At 44.6% G+C, this 18,661-nt stretch overlaps 1 protein-coding gene across 1 annotated transcript in view; it reads left to right on the forward strand.

The window, feature by feature from the left end:
• Window positions 1-4,009: 4,009 nt before the first annotated feature.
• Window positions 4,010-18,661, forward strand: part of LOC125641927 (organic cation/carnitine transporter 2) — a 44,996-nt gene continuing 30,344 nt past the window's right edge. The window contains exon 1 of the mRNA XM_048862526.2: window positions 4,010-4,460. Coding sequence (XP_048718483.1) covers window positions 4,068-4,460 — 393 coding nt within the window. The 5' untranslated portion in view covers window positions 4,010-4,067. The remainder of the gene's footprint in view (window positions 4,461-18,661) is intronic.

An 18,661-nucleotide genomic window follows, 5' to 3' on the forward strand; every position in this document is an offset into this window, starting at 1 on the left:
GCTCACAGAGATTCGCTACTGCTATCCTAGGCTGGACTCTCCAGGGGAAATGCAAACCTATTTTGGTCATATGGCCCCTACACAGAAGAGATGACAAGCCTTGTCCTCTTTCTGACTGCAGGGAGAGTCCTCATCCCCTGCAATATTTTTGGAGCAATCCCTGAGCCAAATCTCACTCCTCCTCTTAAAGCAGAATCATAAGGATAAGTTCCCAAATGGGAAATAAAATTAAAAATAAGCAAATAAAATCTGCACCTAGAACAGCTGCTCACCTTCACAGAGAGCAGCATTGTAGATAAACTCAGGAAAGACCAAGCCACAAACCTGTGCTGATTTTTTTTTAAGGGAGCCCTGAACAGAACAAAAAGAAAAGGAGGACTTGTGGCACCTTAGAGACTAACCAATTTATTTGAGCATGAGCTTTCGTGAGCTACAGCTCACTTCATCGGATGCAAAGCTTATGCTCAATTAAATTGGTTAGTCTCTAAGGTGCCACTAGTACTCCTTTTCTTTTTGCGAATACAGACTAACACGGCTGCTACTCTGAAACCTGAACAAGAACAGAATCCCTGTGCTTGAAGCCCTAGGTGGTGTTTTCTTCTATGTTTTAAGTAATTATTCTAAAAGACTTACAGGCACTTTTTTTTAAATACAGTACTACCATAAAAAGGTCATGCCCAGGGTCTGATTTAAACTTAGAAGCAAGGCAACTCAGCTAAGAGCATGAGCCATTTCTTAGCCCACTCTGTTGAGCCTTACCTACTGAATTAGGGCTCGTCTTCGCTGGCAACGTCAAAGCACTGCTGCGCTTTATGGTGGCTGTGTAGTCACAGCATAGTGCTGGGAGAGAGCTCGCCCAGCGCTATAAAAAAAATCACCCCATCCAGGGGAATAGCTACCACCGCTGGGAGCACAGCTCCTAGCACTGGTACACTGGCACTTTACAGCGCTGAAACTTGCAGCACGCGGGGGGTGTTTTGTCACAGCCCTGAGCAAGAAAGTTGCCGCGCTGTAAATTGCCAGTGTAGACAAGCCCTGAGATTTAGAATTGCTGAGGCCAAATGCCCGCACCAACAAAGTGGGGGACAAGCAGATCTAATAAGGGTAGATTCCACAAGGAAAGCCGAGGCTACCACATGGTGCAGCATGCTCTGCTGCTCCTTTTAAAAAAGTAGGAATGTCCTGGGACTTGGGCCATTTAGTGCTACTGAACGCAGCCAGCTGTGGGGCGATGACTGTACAAACTGCCGGCTGGAAAAACCACACTCTATGGGGCCATGGTGTTTGGGGAAGTTCAGCAGCCTGTCTCCTTTCTTAGCATTTTCTGGAGCCCTAGGGAGAAATTCTGACTCTTGGTCCTTTTGGGGGACAGTGACTGAGTAAAAAATACCCTGTTTTACCTTTAACACACCAACAGAGCAGAGCGGCAGGGCTAGGCCCGGCCTACATTCAAAAGTTAAGTTGACCCAGCTACGTCACTCGGGGCTGTGAAAAAAACACACATACCCGAGCAACATAGTTAAGCAGATCTGTCTCCCATTTTAGACAGCGGTAGGTTGACGAAAGAATTCTCCTATCAACATAGTTACCGTCTCTCAGCGAGATGGATTAACTACGCCATTGGGAGAATCTCTCCGGTGGCTATAGTGACTCTACACTGAAGTGCCTCAGCCACGGCTTTCCTTGTGGAGTCTACCCTTATTAGATCTGCTGGCATAGACCCACTCTGAATCACATACTGGGTGGAATATCTAGTGAGGTGGTAAGTCTGCTTCTGAGTTCTCCTTTCCCTTGACTTTGTGACCTTTCATGTAAATTTACTCTATGTAAATACAGGTTCTTAAAGTTTAATTGTTTTCTTACATGGTAAAAGTTAAATTTTCATCAGAGAGATGTGTTATTGCTGTCTGAGATAAAATATGGTTATGTTGAGAAGTAGTGACTGCTTACATCACAAACCTCTTTGAGTGTAACACACTCTTCAATTAACATAACTGCCAGGATAAATTAATCACAAGCCCCCAACCTAAAACAAAAGGGAGGTTGTGAACCAACCTGCCCAGAAATTTTTGGACTGAATAGGCAGAGGGGTTTTGCTGAGTATTGTTTTGGATATGTGCATGCATGAGCAGAGACAGCCTAGTCACAAGGAGCAGCCGAAAGCGGGGTATGACCCTGAAAGAAACCTAGGGAGAGATTTCTTGGGTCAGAGGTTCAGGCTGAAAAGTGTGTTCTTGGGGCTCTGAGCAAAAAAACCTGTTTCCTGCTATTTGATACTTTCTGCGTTGGGAGTCACAAAGGTTTTTTTAAGCAATATCTATCGCTGATTTCTACTCCCAAATGGAACATTTCCAGGGCCCCAACCTTTGATTAGCCACTTGGGTGACAATGTTTAACTGCTAAGTGAGGCTGCTTTACCTTTGACTCACATACTGTAAATGAGAACTGTGGATAAGATTGCAAATAGTTGCGCAACACTTCAAGGTTTATTTGGTTTTGCTCCATGGCAGCTTCTGTCAATTGCCATGAATGGTTTTTGGGGAACTACATCGTAGGAAATTTGGCCTGCAGCAGCACAGGAAGGGTCTTCTGCAACACTCCATAAATATCTGAAATTAGTGTTACTATACGCAACCCAGCCCTGTTGAATTACATGTGTGGTCCATGGAATGTGCCATTCATTTCAGGGGAGGGCAGATGCACTAAATCACTCATATCGCACCCAGGGTATTGCCCCTGCATCTATCTCCCACCTCATCTGCCTCTGAACTCCTGGGGGCTGCCGCCATCCCCACTCACTGTTCCTACTCCAGGCTACTGATCCACTGAGTCCTATGCCCCCATCCTATCTGTCCCTGGGGTTCTCCCACCCCATACCGTAAGCCCCCTTCTCTAGCATCCTGCTCCATTCCCCAGCCCATCTGCCCTGTGGTCTGCTCCCTGTCCCATATCCCTAGCCTTCCCCACCCATCTGCCCTTCCCCATGTTCTAGTCCCCCCTCTCTATTTGTCCCCCACTGTGTTCTGAACCCCACTCCATCTTTCATCTCCCTCTGGGTCCTGGCCTGGACTCTATCTGTGTCCAGGCTTCAGTCCCCCTCTAATATCCCCCCTTGTTCCACCCATGTATTACATGCCCCCCCTCCAGCCTCATATCAGGGACCCCCCTGTATCCTAGGGTGCCCTCCAGACGGGTTCACTGGGAGGGGAGTCTCCTTTCAGAGAGGACTAGATCACAGCCCATTAACGAACTGCTAATGCGGGTTAGCACGGTGCACCACGTGGACAGGGTACGGCAGGCTGGGATGTGGCAGATGTATCCTGCATGTTGGGAGGCATTTGACGCTAAATTCATCTCCTGTTAAAGCACATTGCCTTGCGCTGTCTCCGCTCTCCTCATCTTTCCTCCATTATTCTCCCACTCGTTACACTTCGTCTTAAACTCGACTGTAAACGCTGCAGGGGAGAAGTGGCCCCCAGACTGGCTGAACCCGCACAGTGGACCTAGACTGGGACCCTACTCTGCACGGGGGGCAAGCGGCCACACAAGGAGGAAGGAGATTCAGGCCAACTGGGAGCAGGACGCGGGAAAGATGCCAGATCCATTACACAAACCAGGGGCTGCATCTTGTCTCCGACCCAGGGCCAATCCCTGTGGCTGCAGGGCCCGGCTGCTCCCCTTCAGCCCGGCGAAGACAGGCCGTGTCACCGCCCCCGGCTGCGGCTGGAGCCCCTGCCCGGCTGCCACCGGCTTTCGCGCCCATTTGCTGGCCTGGGGCTCCGGAAGCCGGACGTCTCCGCGGCGCGCCGGGCTGGGGGCTGCCCCAGGGACGGGGCCCAGGAGCTGAGCTGGGCTCGGCCACGGCCCCAGGATGGGCAGCGCCAGGGCTCGGAGCCTGTCGGGGGCGGGACGCCGCAAGCCGGCGCCTGCCAAGCCCCTCCCCCCTCCCGCGGCTCCTTCTGCGGCGGCCGCTCGCTCTCCGCGCCAGAAGGGGCCGCGTGTAGCCGCCGCCCGTCAGCGCCGGACCCCAGCGCCGCGCGGCCGCCGCTCGCCGGCGGCTCCCCGCCATGCAGGACTACGAGGTGGTCACCGCCTTCCTGGGCGAGTGGGGCCCCTTCCAGCGCCTCATCTTCTTCCTGCTCAGCGCCAGCATCGTCCCCAATGGCTTCACCGGGCTCTCCATCGTCTTCCTGGCCGGCGCCCCCGAGCACCGCTGCCGGGTGCCCCCCAGCGCCAACCTGAGCCGCGAGTGGCTCAACGCCAGCATCCCCCGCGAGCTGCAGGGCGGCCGGGAGGGGCCCAGCAGGTGCCGCCGCTACCGCCTGGAGTCGCTGGCCAATTTCTCCGCGCTGGGGCTGCAGCCCGGCCGGGACGTGGACCTGAGTCAGCTGGAGCAGGAGAAGTGCCTGGACGGCTGGGAGTACAGCCGGGAGATCTACCGCTCCACCATCGTCACCGAGGTGCGCCCGGGCGCGGGGTACGCCCTGGGGGCCAGGGGCGAGAGGGGTGGGGAGTGAAGGGGTCTTGGGGTGATGGAGAAGGCTGGGGGGTGGGGCCAAGGCGTGGGATGCTGCTGGGAGGGGTGTTGGGAGGGGGGGCACCGGGAGTGGGGTGCCCAAGGTGGGAGGTGCTGGCGATTGGGGGTCGGGAAGGGGGGTGCCAACCACGTGGGGCCAGTGTAGGAGTTTGGAGGGCTGGGGTACGGGGTCTGAGTGTATCGGTAACCGCTGGAGGCACTGGGGACTAGCCTGCCCTGCCATGTTGATGATGTGCTGATTTGGTGCATAAATGGTCAGTAATACCGAGAGATACTGTGCTTTGCTTCCTAGTCCCCTACACATGACATGGGACAGAATTCTACCTGTCAGTCCCTCTGTCGCAGGATGTGGGACCTAGTGTCTACTCAATTTATTTGAGCATAAGCTTTTGTGAGCTACAGCTCACGAAAGCTTATGCTCAAATAAATTGGTTAGTCTCTAAGGTGCCACAAGTACTCCTTTTCTTTTTGCGAATACAGACTAACACGGCTGTTACTCTGAAACTAGTGTCTACTGACTCCAGTAGCTACTGTTTCAGTTGAGATGTGGAGTGGATGGGAGCTCTGAAACTTGGTGGAAGGGGAAAAGTGGGCCCATGGTTACCTAGTGTGTAACAATAAGTATGCTTGCAGGAGGGGAGACTGCAGGCCATAAATACACCTGTCCTCTAGTTTGAAGTCCACTACCTACACACTTCTGGGACTGCATATCCAATACTGGGCGCATTACTCTGGGGACCTGTTCATCTTGAGTTGCTTACTGTAGCTACATCAACCCTACACTTTCCCCTCTTGACTTTTCTCTGACTGTTCAGGTCACTGAATGTATTTCCTTCCTCCCTCCCTCCCTCCTTCCGAAAGTTTTAACAGGTTAACTAATCATTGCTATGTAAATATGAGAGACCAAACTAAAATCATTACAACAGTGAGCTTTTGTTTAGAGAAACATTATACAGTAATACAGTCATCAGCTCTCTCCATTTAACAGGGTGCTATCAAATTACAGAGACTTTTTACAAAACCCAGGACATATTGTTTTTGGTGATCTTATTAAATCAAGTGAAACTTCTGATTACACATTTATGAAATCAGACATGCCTACCAAATGTTAATATTAAAATAAATTGGACATTCCCTAGTGAAGCAAGCCACTTTGCACAGAGAAGTTTGTGCTGGGCTTTGCTGATGTCTCTTTCTTAACTGAAGATCTGGGTAGGTGTTTGCAAAGGAACCTATAGTTGGCCTCTGCAGCCTGCCTGTTTTTATATTGTGTCTTAAATGTACATGCTGTTTTTAAAATAATTTGGAATGCCAAAGTGTGTGTACTGGAGAGCATACAGTTTAATGTAGATTATTAAAATATACAGGACAAGAGTTCAGGTTAGTGTTGGAAGCTATTGCTGAAGGAGAGACTTGGAAGAAAAAAAAGTTATGTCATCTCTATTTAAGCTGCTGGAAATGTGGCTATGAGGTAGAACAGTGATATTGTGAAAGTTTCTGTCTTTTTTCCCCCCCGCACATCATATGTAACTTTGTCTGTCAAGCTCTTGTGATATTTTTCCCCTGCTGAAAGCTTCTACAAGAAATGGAAAAAGACCTTTTAAAAATAAATAGCAGGAACAACATGCACCATTGTGCTTCTCTGCAGCAGTGCCTAGGAGATTGCTGTAACAAAGGAAGTTTGAGCCTCTTTTGATGTAACCTGCATACTTCAGTGGCTTAGGATTTTGCTGTCCCAGTATTAAATTTGGCACATGAGATTTTTTTTTTTAAAGAGAAGGCCCATGATGATTTTTCACACCACTGTACCAGCCAGTGTAGACAGGGCAAAACTTTAATTGGTTGTTGACACCTGTTACTGAGCTTTGGTTAAAAAAAAAAAAAAAAAGAGTACTTGTGGCACCTTAGAGACTAACCAATTTATTTGAGCATAAGCTTTTGTGAGCTACAGCTCACTTCATCGGATGCATACTGTTCATCGGATGAGCTTCGATAGTGACTGAGGCTTGAATGATTTTCACAGCTGATTTTAGTGAAGTTTTGTCATCTCCACACCAGCTTTCACCTTTCAGCACTGATGCATCACCTAAATTGCTTTTTAAGATCTGCTTTAGACACTTAACTGTTCTGAACTTCTTTCTGGACACCGCCCAAAAGCACTATTGCAAAGGCCTAAACTATTATTGTAGAGAACATAAAAAACGGAGTCTTTTTAAAATTATTTCAGTTCACATGACATTGTGTTGTTTTTATTTTGAATGCTTCAAAGCTCAATGGCTTGGTGGTTTAGACATGGTTTCAGCCTATAATTTGTCTCCTTGCTGACAAAACCGTGTACTGAGTTTCAGCCCAATTGCAAATTAAACTGGCTGAATTTTAAACTTCAGAAAGCAGGAGAGTCTGGTAACAAACTGTAAGAATAAAGGAAGCTGATACAGTGCGTGACACTAGAATTTCAAGAAAACACACTGTCTGTGCAGTTTGGCTGATATTTTGTTTGAAACTATATTTTGTTTGCCTGATCCCTGTGTGTGCGGGAGTTAACTTGGCAGTCCCAGACTTCATGCATCATGACTTCTTTTACAAATGTTTATGCTTCTGGGTGAGTTTTGCAAGAGCTGTGGCCTTTCACCCACTTACAGGTTTTCAATGTTAAACTTGTTTAACTCTCTAATCTGTTGGCTCATTCCTGCCCTTTTATGATTCATTAATCTTATGTTTAGCTGTATATCTCTCTCTGACTTGTCAAGATGGCCAAGAGGACCTTTGTCCCAGATTTCAGAGTAACAGCCGTGTTAGTCTGTATTCGCAAAAAGAAAAGGAGTACTTGTGGCACCTTAGAGACTAACCAATTTATTTGAGCATGAGCTTTCGTGAGCTACAGCTCACTTCATCGGATGCATACCGTGGAAACTGCAGCAGACATTATATACGCCCAGATCTCTGTGTGTATATAATGTCTGCTGCAGTTTCCACGGTATGCATCCGATGAAGTGAGCTGTAGCTCACGAAAGCTCATGCTCAAATAAATTGGTTAGTCTCTAAGGTGCCACAAGTACTCCTTTTCTTTTTGTCCCAGATCTGGCTTTAACTGAAATCTAGAAAAAAAAATGTTGCCTGAAGCATCTTCTGTCTCATGTCACATGACCACAGTAAAGGCCCTCACTTATGTGACAGTCTTTAAGGAGCAGAAGTGGTTTAAAATGCCTTTCCTTTGCTTCTTCCTATCTAAAAGCAAATCCCTCTTTCTCATGTCAGTCTTCCTAGTGTACATTTAATAACAGAAGATTGCAGTTAGAGATGCTGGTATATTTGATCATTTTATACATACTGTAACTGCTTTTTGTATTTGTGAGTCATTTCAAACACTATAAGTGGAGAGGTGAATAAAACTTCATGCCCTCAAGAAAACATCCATGTATGTAATTCTTATTCCTTTTTTATGTAAGTAAGTGGCAGAATGAAATGGTAATAAAAAGTGATATATGGGTCTTAAAACACTTAGAGGTGTGATAATTAAATGAAGGGCTAAATTCCTCTTCCAGTTACATCTGTTAAACCCTGCTATCTTCAGTGGCAGTGAGCAGGTGTAACTGGGAGCAGAATTTGGCACTGAAATAGAATGAGACAAAGGGACTGTAGAGGAGGAACAAAGAGGAAGTAGACTTGTCTTGGATAACGCAATGGTCTTACATATTTTGGCCAATTTAAAATGTGCTCAACTTCTGGTCTGCTATTCTGAAAACCTCTGTTCAGTCACTTTCTAAGTGTTAAGATGGTAGGAGTAATTGCTGCATGCCAGGTGGTAAGTATCATAATTTTATGTCATGTGTGTGTTCATCCTTAAATTTTTCAGTTTTTTTTTAGAATATCCCGTTGCAAAATTTACACTAGTGGGAATATGAAATCAAGTGGTTAAGGGCAAGATTGTACATTTTTGTTTGTTCCTTTAACAAAATGCAAGCATTATTTGACTTTAAAAAAAGAAACTTTATTCTAAGCCTACCTCTCTCTTTTATTCTTGTTGTTGTTGGAATTACAGTAGTGCCCCACGGCCTTACTCAGTATTGGTACCCTATTGTGCTGGGCACTGTACAAACCTATAGGAAGAGACCGTCCGTGCCCTCCAAAATTCACAATGTAGGGCTCTGATCATGTAATTAGCTCTATGCAGGCAGACCTCTGCACCTTTGTAGAGCTCATATGAAACAAATTAACAGGGGGTGTGTGGGAAAGTGGAGACAATGGTACCAACAGTTGGAATTGCCCACGGAAGCATAGACCAGCAATGTGCCTAAGTTCCAGGTATTCAAGTTTACTTTTTTTAAAGAGTAAACAGGAGAGATTAATGAAACTGCACGACCTTGTTTATATAACAATGCAACCAGTGGCTGAAGTTCAAATCAAAGCTTTTTCTACCAAGTTAAATATTTACTGACGTCGACATGCATATTATAGTGGTGGTTGAGCATAGCAAAAGTCATGTCCGGACTCTCATTAGATTTCCTCCTCTTCACATGTTACCAGCTTTCTTAATACATGTGCTCTCTGTGTGTATTAATTTGTAATTAAGATAAACAGAATTAAGGGTAGAATGAGGGTGTCCACATGGGTTAATGCCATTTAACTAATCCACCTTTTGTTAATTTGGATTAATTTTCCTGAATGTCCCTGTGTAAACAAGACTTTAGTTAAGCTTTCTTTCATAGCTAGGCTACTTCTGCAGGGCAATCAGAAGTGAAAAGCAGTCCGCACTTCTGTCAAAAATGAGCAGATATGATACTGACTATACACGGAGAACAGATGTATTCATTGGGAAAGCTACTAACATATGAAGATGAGGAAGTCTAATGAAAGTCCTGATTTCAGAATCTTTGTTACTGGTCATGTCAGAGCAAGAAAAACATTTATCTTGGCTTTCAAATTACAGGCTGAATATGCTCACAATTTGAAAAGACATCCTGTTTACTTATATCAGGGGACTGCAACCTGTCAGAAGTGGTGTGCCGAGACTTCATTTATTCACTTTAAGGTTTCACGTGCCAGTAATACATTTTAATGTTTTTTAGAAGGTGTCTCTCTCTATAAATCTATATATTATATAACTAAACTATTGTTGTATTGTAAAATAAACAAGGTTTTCAAAATGTTTAAGAAGCTTCATTTAAAATTAAATTAAAATGTTGATCTTACGCCGCTGGCCCACTCAGCCCGCTGCTGGTGTGGGGTTCTGTTCACCTAGGCCGGCAGCGGGCTGAGCGGGGTCTGCAGCCGGGACCCCAGCTGGCAAGGGGCCAGCAGCCAGAACCCCAGACCGGCAGTGGGCTGAGCAGCTCAGCCTGCTGCTGCTCAGGGGTTCCATCCGCTGGCTCCTACCAGCCTGAATCCTGGCTGCTGGACCCGCTCAGCCCGCTGACAGTCTGAGGTCCTGGCCCTACCCACATACAGTGGGTACCTACCTTCTCCTTAGTTCTGGCCATTCTCTTCCTCTCTCTCTGCACTGAGCTGAGGGTGGGAGTGCACTGAGCACAGGGCTGGCGGTGAAGGAGCAGGCTGGGGGTTGGGGTGTAGGGTCTGGCCAGGAGCTAGAATGAGGGAGGGGGCTCAGGGTTGGGGCAGGAGGTTTGGGTATGGAGCGCTTACCTGGGCAGCTCCCATTTGGTGGGAGGGGTACAGGTGGGAATGTGCGGGGGGGTGCAGGAGCTCCCATTTGGTGCTCAGGGTGGGGGTAGGGATTTGGGGTGTGTGTGGGGGGGGCTGGGGATGTGGGGGGTGTGCAAGAGTCAGGGCATAGGGTGTGGGGGGCCTGGGTATGTGTGGGGGTGCCAGAGTCAGGGCTGGGGTTGTGGGGGGGGGGTGAAGGAGTCAAGCAGAGGGCTGGGTGTGTGTGAGGGGGGTACAGGGCTCAGGGCAGGGGCCTTGGGGGGTGTGCAGGGCAGAGGGCTGGGTGTGTGTGTAGGGGGGTCAGAGATGGGGGCATGAGCTGGGGTTGTGGGGTGCTCACGGCAGGGGGCTGGAAGGGATATGGCCCGCTTCCCCAAGGCCCTGCCCCTGCTTCTTCTCTGCCTTCCCTCTGACTCTGCTCCTCCCTTGCAAGGGCCATCAGCTGATCGGCTGGCAGGGACAGAAAGGAGGAGGAGGGGCAGGGACCCAGCACACTGCGGGAAGAGGCAGGGGAGCTGTTAAGAGGCAGGGGAACCGGCAGGACCAAGCTTCTGCGCCTTGCCCCCTGTTCCCGCAGGAGGGGGCGGGGAGCGGAGAAGAGCAGGCCGGGCTGGATTTTTAATGGCACCCTGCTGCCTGCCGGCACCCCGTGCCATTAAAAATGGGCTTTTAAAAAGGAATTGCACTTGAAGGATCTTTTTGATTCTACAATATTGGATCATAGAAATGTAGGGTTATAAAGCATCACAAGAGGTCATCTAGCCCAGCCTCTTGTCCTGAGGCAGAACCATGTAAACTTCGACCATCCCAGCCAGGTGTTTGTCCAACCTGTTGGCTCTTTTTAAGAGCAGGTTAGACTTCCAGTGATGGGGATTCCACAACCTTCCCTAGAAGCCTATTCCGGTGCTTAACTTTCCTTCTAGTTAGGAAGATTTCTGAATATGTAACCTAAATCGCCCTTGCTGGTCTTGCTCTACATTCAGTGAACATGATGAATGCATTATCACTGTCTTTTTTTTCTAACCGCCCTTAAACATATCTGCAAAAAGAAAAGGAGTACTTTTGGCACCTTCGAGACTAACCAATTTATTTGAGCATAAGCTTTCGTGAGCTGCAGCTCATTTCATCGGATGCATACTGTGGAAAATACAGAAGATGTTGTTATGCATACAAACCATGAAAAAATGGGTGTTTACCACTACAAAAGGCTTTCTCTCCTGCTGATAATAGCTTATCTAAAGTGGTCACTCTCCTTACAATGTGTATGGTAATCAAGATGGGCCATTTCCAGCACTAATCCAGGGTTTAACAAGAACATCTGAGGAAGTGGGGAGGGGGGTAGGAAAAAACAAGGGAAAATAGGTTACCTTGCATAATGACTTAGCCACTCCCAGTCTCTATTCAAGCCTAAGTTAATTGTATCCAATTTGCAAATGAATTCTAATTCAACAGTTTCTCGCTGGAGTCTGGATTTGAAGTTTTTCTGTTGTAATATCGCAACTTTCATGTCTGTAATCGCGTGACCAGAGATATTGAAGTGTTCTCCGACTGGTTTATGAATGTTATAATTCTTGACATCTGATTTGTGTCCATTTATTCTTTTACGTAGAGACTGTCCAGTTTGACCAATGTACATGAAAGAGGGGCATTGCTGGCACATGATGGCATATATCACATTGGTAGATGTGCAAGTGAACGAGCCTCTGATAGTATGGCTGATGTTATTAGGCCCTGTGATGGTGTCCCCTGAATAGATATGTGGGCACAGTTGGCAACGGGCTTTGTTGCAAGGATAGGTTCCTGGGTTAGTGGTTCTGTTGTGTGGTATGTGGTTGCTGGTGAGTATTCGCTTTAGGTTGGGGGGCTGTCTGTAGGCAAGGACTAGCCTGTCTCCCAAGATTTGTGAGAGTGTTGGGTCATCCTTCAGGATAGGTTGTAGATCCTTAATAATGCATTGGAGGGGTTTTAGTTGGGGGCTGAAGGTGACGGCTAGTGGCGTTCTGTTATTTTCTTTGTTAGGCCTGTCCTGTAGTAGGTGACTTCTGGGAACTCTTCTGGCTCTGTCAATCTGTTTCTTCACTTCCGCAGGTGGGTATTGTAGTTGTAAGAATGCTTGATAGAGATCTTGTAGGTGTTTGTTTCTGTCTGAGGGGTTGGAGCAAATGCGGTTGTATCGCAGAGCTTGGCAAGGTAACCTATTTCCTCTTGGTCCATCCTTCCTCAGACGTTCTTGTTAAACCCTGGATTAGTGCTGGAAGTGGCCCATCTTGATTATCATGCACATTGTAAGGAGAGTGATCACTTTAGATAAGCTATTACCAGCAGGAGAGTGGGGTTGGGGGGGAGAAAACCTTTTGTAGTGGTAAACACCCATTTTTTCATGGTTTGTATGTATAAGAACATCTTCTGTATTTTCCACAGTATGCATCCGATGAAGTGAGCTGTAGCTCATGAAAGCTAATGCTCAAATAAATTGGTTAGTCTCTAAGGTGCCACAAGTACTCCTTTTCTTTTTGCGAATACAGACTAACACGGCTGTTACTCTGAAACTTAACATATCTGAAAGCTTATCAGTTTGCTCTTCAGTCTTCTTTTCTCAAAACTAAACATGCCCAGTTTTTTTTTTTAACAGTTCCTCATAGGTCAGGTTTTCTAAACCTTATCATGTTTGTTGCTCTCCTTTGGACTGTCTCCAATTTGTCCACTTTTTTCTTAAGTGCGGCATCCAGAACTGGATCCAGTTCTCCAGCTGAGGCCTTACCAGTGGCAATTAGAGCAGGATAGTTCCTTCCTTTCTTACATATGACAATTCTGTTAATTCACCCCAGAATATTAGCTTTTTTCACAACTTTATCACATTGTTGACTCATTCAATTTGTGATCCATTCTAATCTTTTCAGCGGTATTACTGCCTAGCCAGTTCCCCATTTTTGTTGTTCATTTAATTTTTTCCTTCGTAAATTAAGTTCTTTGCCCTTCTCTTTATTGCATTTCATCTTGTTGATTTCATACAAGTTCTCCAATTTGTCAAGATTATTTTGAATACTAATCCTGTGCTTCAAAGTGTAACTTTGTGTTATCTGCCAATTTTATACGCATAATTTTCACTCCATTATCCAAGTCATTAATGAAAAGATTGAATAGTACTGAAACCAGGGCTGACGCTCTGTGGGACCTCACTAGGTGCATCTGCTCATTTTGACAGCCAACTATTGATAACTCTCTTTGAGTATGGTCTTTCAACCACTTATGCATCCAATTTATGGCAATTTAATTTATACTTAATTTCCCTAGTTTGATTATGAGACCGTCATGTGGGATTGTGTCAAAAACCTTACTAAAATCAAGATATGTCCCATCTACTGCTTCTCCCCTATCCACTAGGCTAGTAACCCTGTCAAAGAAGGAAATGCTGTGGGTTTGTTCTTGACAAATACATGCTTGCTATTTTTTATAATCCTATTATCCTCTAGATGCTTACAAATTTAATGTTTAATCATTTGTTCTAGGTACTATATTTGCCCTTCTCCAGTCCTTTGGGACCTCACCTGTCCTCCATGATTTCTCAAAGACAATTGCTAATGGTTCCAAGATTGCTTTAGCTAGTTCTTTAAGTAACCTAGGATGAATTTCATTAGGCCCTGCCAACTTGACTGCATCTAATTTTAGATAAATATTCTTTAACTTCTTGTTTCCCTATTCTGGCTTATGTTCCTTCCCCTTATTGTTAATATTAGTTGTGTTAAGTATCTGGTTAGAATTTACCCTCTTACTGAAGACTGAAGCCAAATAGGCATTGAACACCACAGCTGTCTTGATGTCACCTGTTCTTAGCTCTCCTTCCCGGCTAAGTAGTGGACCTACACTTTCCTTCATCTTTCTCTTGCTCCAAATGTATTTATAAAACCTCCTATTACCTTTTATGTCCCTTGATGTCCCTTGCTAGGTGTAACTCATTTTGTGCCTTAGCCTTTCTGATTTTGTTTCTACATGCATGTGCTATTCTTTTGTACTCATCCATAGCAATTTGTTCATGTTTTTGCTTTTTGTGGGATTGCTTTTTGATTTTCAGTTCATTGAAGAGCTCCTGATGGAGCCTTTTACAATTCTTCTTATCTTTCCTTTGCATCAGGATAGTTTGCTGTTGTACTTTTAATATTGTCTCTTTGAGAAACTGCCAAGTTCCCAGCACAGAAAAGTGCTCCTTTTTTGCCTCTCAGTTAATCAATAGCAAAAAGCCAGAGATACTTACCTGAAGTAGCCCATATTTGTATAGCTCAGTAGACAAGCATTTCAGTGTTGTTGCAGTGAAAATGAAGACATCACCACCTTAGACATAACGCAGACAATATATTTATAGAGCTAATGTTTCCATGACTCTTTAAAACTAATTTTAGCATTAAAAAAAGAAGTTGCTGGCTAGTTCACAATTATATCCATGCTCCTTTCTCCACCACTCCTCCCAAATTCACCACCAGCACCATTGTTTTGGGTTTATTTTATTGTATTGTATTGATTTATAAAGTAATGAAAAAGCTTGACATTTCCCCATACTTTCTGTACGGATGAGACCCTTGTAAAGGCTTAGCACAACTTCAGGAGAAGCAATTCAAGAAATATACTGTATCCTTTTGTAGATGTGGATCTGGTTTGCATTTTTGGATAGTTTATATAGTGTAATAGCGCACCTTGGGCGTTGGGCACTTGATAAATGTAAATAAATAACACAGAAACGTGTGATAATTCTCAGAGGGACAGGTTCTTCCTTCACTTATGCCCATGTTACCCCATTAAGTGTAGTGGTTTGCATGGGTATAGCTAAAGGCAGAATTTGGTTCAAAGTTCATAAGTAGTGAATGGGGAGAATGACAGGTCACTTGAAGGTTCTGCCTTCATTTACAGGGTAGCAGATGGGAGGGAAGCACAGGGTCGACCAAAACAAAACCGTTACTATCAGCTCAGTTTTAAAAAGGAAATTTTAGCATGTAGAATACTTCCAATTTCTTGTTGTTTTTTATCTTTTATGTTTGCCCGTGCTGGGATCAGAAAACAATAAATGGCATAGCCTGAAACTGCAAGATTCAGAAAAGTCTTCCCTATATAACGGGTGAAACTGAGCAAGTCTCTAGGGGAAGTATTTGATATTTGTAATGGTCTATCTATGTTTGGTGTCTGTAGGAACACTCTTAAGGAAATAGAACCTCATTAATATCGGAGTAGTGCTTCTGTAGTGGAATAGTTCTTTGTAATCTCATAGACGTTAAGGCCAGAAGGGACCATTATGATCATTTAGTTTGACCTCCTGGATATTGCAGGCCACAGGACCTCACCCACCCTCTCTGGCTGAGTTATTGAAGTCCTCAAATCATGATTTAAGTACTTCAAATTAGAGAGAATTCACCATTTACACTAGTTTAAACCTGCAAGTGGCCCATGCTGCAGAAGAAGGCGAAAAACTCCCAGGGTCTCTGCCAATCTGACCTGGGAGGGAAATTACTTCCTGACTCCAAATATGGTAATCAGTTAGACCCTGAGCATATTGGCAAGACCCAGCAACCAGACACGTGGGAAAGAATTTTCTGTAGTAACTCAGAGCCGTTCCCATCAAGTGTCCTATCACAGGCCGTTGGAGATACTTGCTGCTAGCAGTCGCAGATCAGTTACGTGCCATTGTAGGCAGTTCCATCATACCATCCCCTCCATAAACTTATCAAGCTCAGTCTTGAAGCCAGTTAGGTTTTTTGCCCCTACCGCTCCCCTTGGAAGGCTGTTCTAAATTAATCTGAGAAACATGTCTACTTCGTGGGGAGTAATAAATTACAAACTACTGGCTTGGCAGTTACTTCTGTTTTGATTTTTTAAAAATGGGATACTGTCATATTATCTTGTGAGTTATGGAACGGCTGCCGTCTGAGGAGAGATTAATAAAACTGGGACTTTTCAGCTTGGAAAAGAGATGACTAAGGGATATGATTAAGGTCTATAAAATCATGACTGGTGCAGAGAAAGTAAATAAGGAAGTGTTGTTTACTCCTTCTCATAGCACATAGGGGTCTCCAAATGAAATTAATAGGCCACAGGCTTAAAACAAAAGGAAGTATTTCTTTACACAACGCACAGTCAACCTGTGGAACTCTTTGCCAGAGGATGTTGTGAAGGCCAAGACTATAACAGGGTTCAAAAAAGAACTAGATAAATTCATGGAGGATAGATCCATCAATGGCTATTAGCCAGGAAGGGCAGGGATGGTGACCCTAGCCTGTTTGCCAGAAGCTGGGAATGAGCGACAGGGAAAGGTTCACTTGACAATTCCCTGTTCTGTTCATTCCCTCTGGGGCACCTGGCACTGGCTACTGTCGGAAGGCTAAATGGACCTTTGGTCTGACCCAATATGGCCGTTCTTATGTTTGTATGTTATGTTCTTAGGAGGTCTGACAGAATCACAGCACAAGCTGAGCAGGGTCAAGCCAGGTCATTGTCTGGTTGGGAGTCTTAGGGTTTGTCTACACAGTGCATTAGTCTGCACTAGAGGGATATAAATTGTAGCGTGCACCAGCATGTTGACACTAACAGGCTTGCATGAATCCTGCTGGTGCACCCTAACAGTTCCCTACTGCATGCTAATGAAGTCCTGTTTTGTGACTACATTAACAGTATAATTTACATCCCACTAGTGCCGACTAATGCACCATGTAGACAAGCCCTTAGACACTGCAGGATTTGGTCATGTTAATTTACAAAGTGTTGTTCTTCCATCTGAGTTAGGTAGGATTTTACAGGTGTAGTGGATGCATGTAAAAATGTGGTCTTGACCAGTTGAGGTTACTGAAGATCTCACAAAACTTTTCATAAGAGTTATTGTGTTAACCTCAGTAGCCTGGCCAAATTTTCAGTTAAGGTAATTACAGTACATTCTTCTCTATCTAAACTTCCCCTGCATTTCTGATTTGGTATGATAGTCTTCTTCACTTTTTGTCTTGAATGTTATTGTATAGCTTGGCTGTACTTGTTTTAAAAATCGTAGTATTTCATCAGAGTGTTACTTTCATTCCATTTGTGATTGAAGTGCTATTTGTGAGGAGTTTTCAAAGTTCATTCCTTTTAAATAAAAGGTACTATGTAAATTTTCAGATCATTATTTGATTACAGGGCATATGATGAAAGAATAAAGGAAATGCCAGTTTAACAGGTTGAATTCTCTTATTACTGCTGTGATAGTAATCCTATTTAAGTGTAAAATTAAATTTTTTAAATACTTTCCATTGTTGAATTAAAGGATTAGAAATTCATAATGACTAAATTCATTAAAATGCTTTAAGTTTTGGACCTGAGTTTCCTATAATGCTAGGAATTTGGGGGTTTACTTTGGTTCCAAATGCCCAACTTTAAACAAAACAGGTTGTAGAGAATTTTGGAAATATTCTCCAGAGAAAAGCATTAATTACTACGACAAACAAATTAGGGCTTTGTACAGAGAACAAATCAAACATCTAATAGTGTGAGGGATATTAAGTTCTTTCCACACCCATTTTATTATTTGGCATATAAACAGCAAGGGTGGGTTATGGACTACTATCAGATGAAGAGACTGGGAGTCAGATTACATGGAGTCTGATTCACAGCTGTCCCACAGACTTCTGTGACCTTTGTCAAGTCACATGACCTGTTTGTGCCTCTTCACCTATCATTAATGGAGTGTGACACTCACTTGCCAAGTGTGTTTTGAAACCGATCAAATGTGTAAAATTGTTATTGTTTCACCTACTCTCTTGTTATGACCTTTGCTTTTCCAATACATTCTGTGTGACCCACCTGACCGATATCTTGAAGCTGTTTTTGACTCTGCAGTCAATCGGCCTGACAGTCAGCTTCAAATAATGCAATGTTAAGAGTGTCTGGGAGCTGAAGTCTTGTAAAATGGTAACATTTAAATAAAGTATGTTCTCCAACAGCTTTAGATCACTATACAGCAAGAATACTCTGTGCCCGTGGTTTTGAGTGGTAGGATTCATCATGTTCCTAAACACTGGTGTCTAACATATTAGAAAGCAGCATTTCTGGCAGTTGTTTCACTCACTGCAGCCTCTTAGAATCCTCAGGAGATTTGATTACTCTGTTGCTAACATTTGCATAGAAACGAATGCTGGATTTGAAGACAAAGACCAGGCAGCTTTAAAGATTTATACAAAAAGGGGGTGGGGGTGGAAGGAAGGCTTTTTTTATGAACTTATTTTGCTTTTGATGTAACTGGGCCCATTCTCCTCTGCTACGTGGAGTGGCTCTGAGCTAAGAAAAAAGTGGGCAGCAGCTGCCCAGGATATGCTTGGAACCATTGAGAAGGCCTTTTGGGAGCCTGGGATGACTGTCATCCCAAGGGAAGAGAGTAGAACCTTTAAAATAGATTTTTGCACGTTATCAGGACAGAGGAACTGAACAGCAAGAGAAGATGGGAGCATGGAA

Source organism: Caretta caretta, chromosome 8 (assembly GCF_965140235.1).
Source record: "Caretta caretta isolate rCarCar2 chromosome 8, rCarCar1.hap1, whole genome shotgun sequence".
In the NCBI taxonomy this organism is placed as follows: Eukaryota; Metazoa; Chordata; order Testudines; family Cheloniidae; genus Caretta; species Caretta caretta.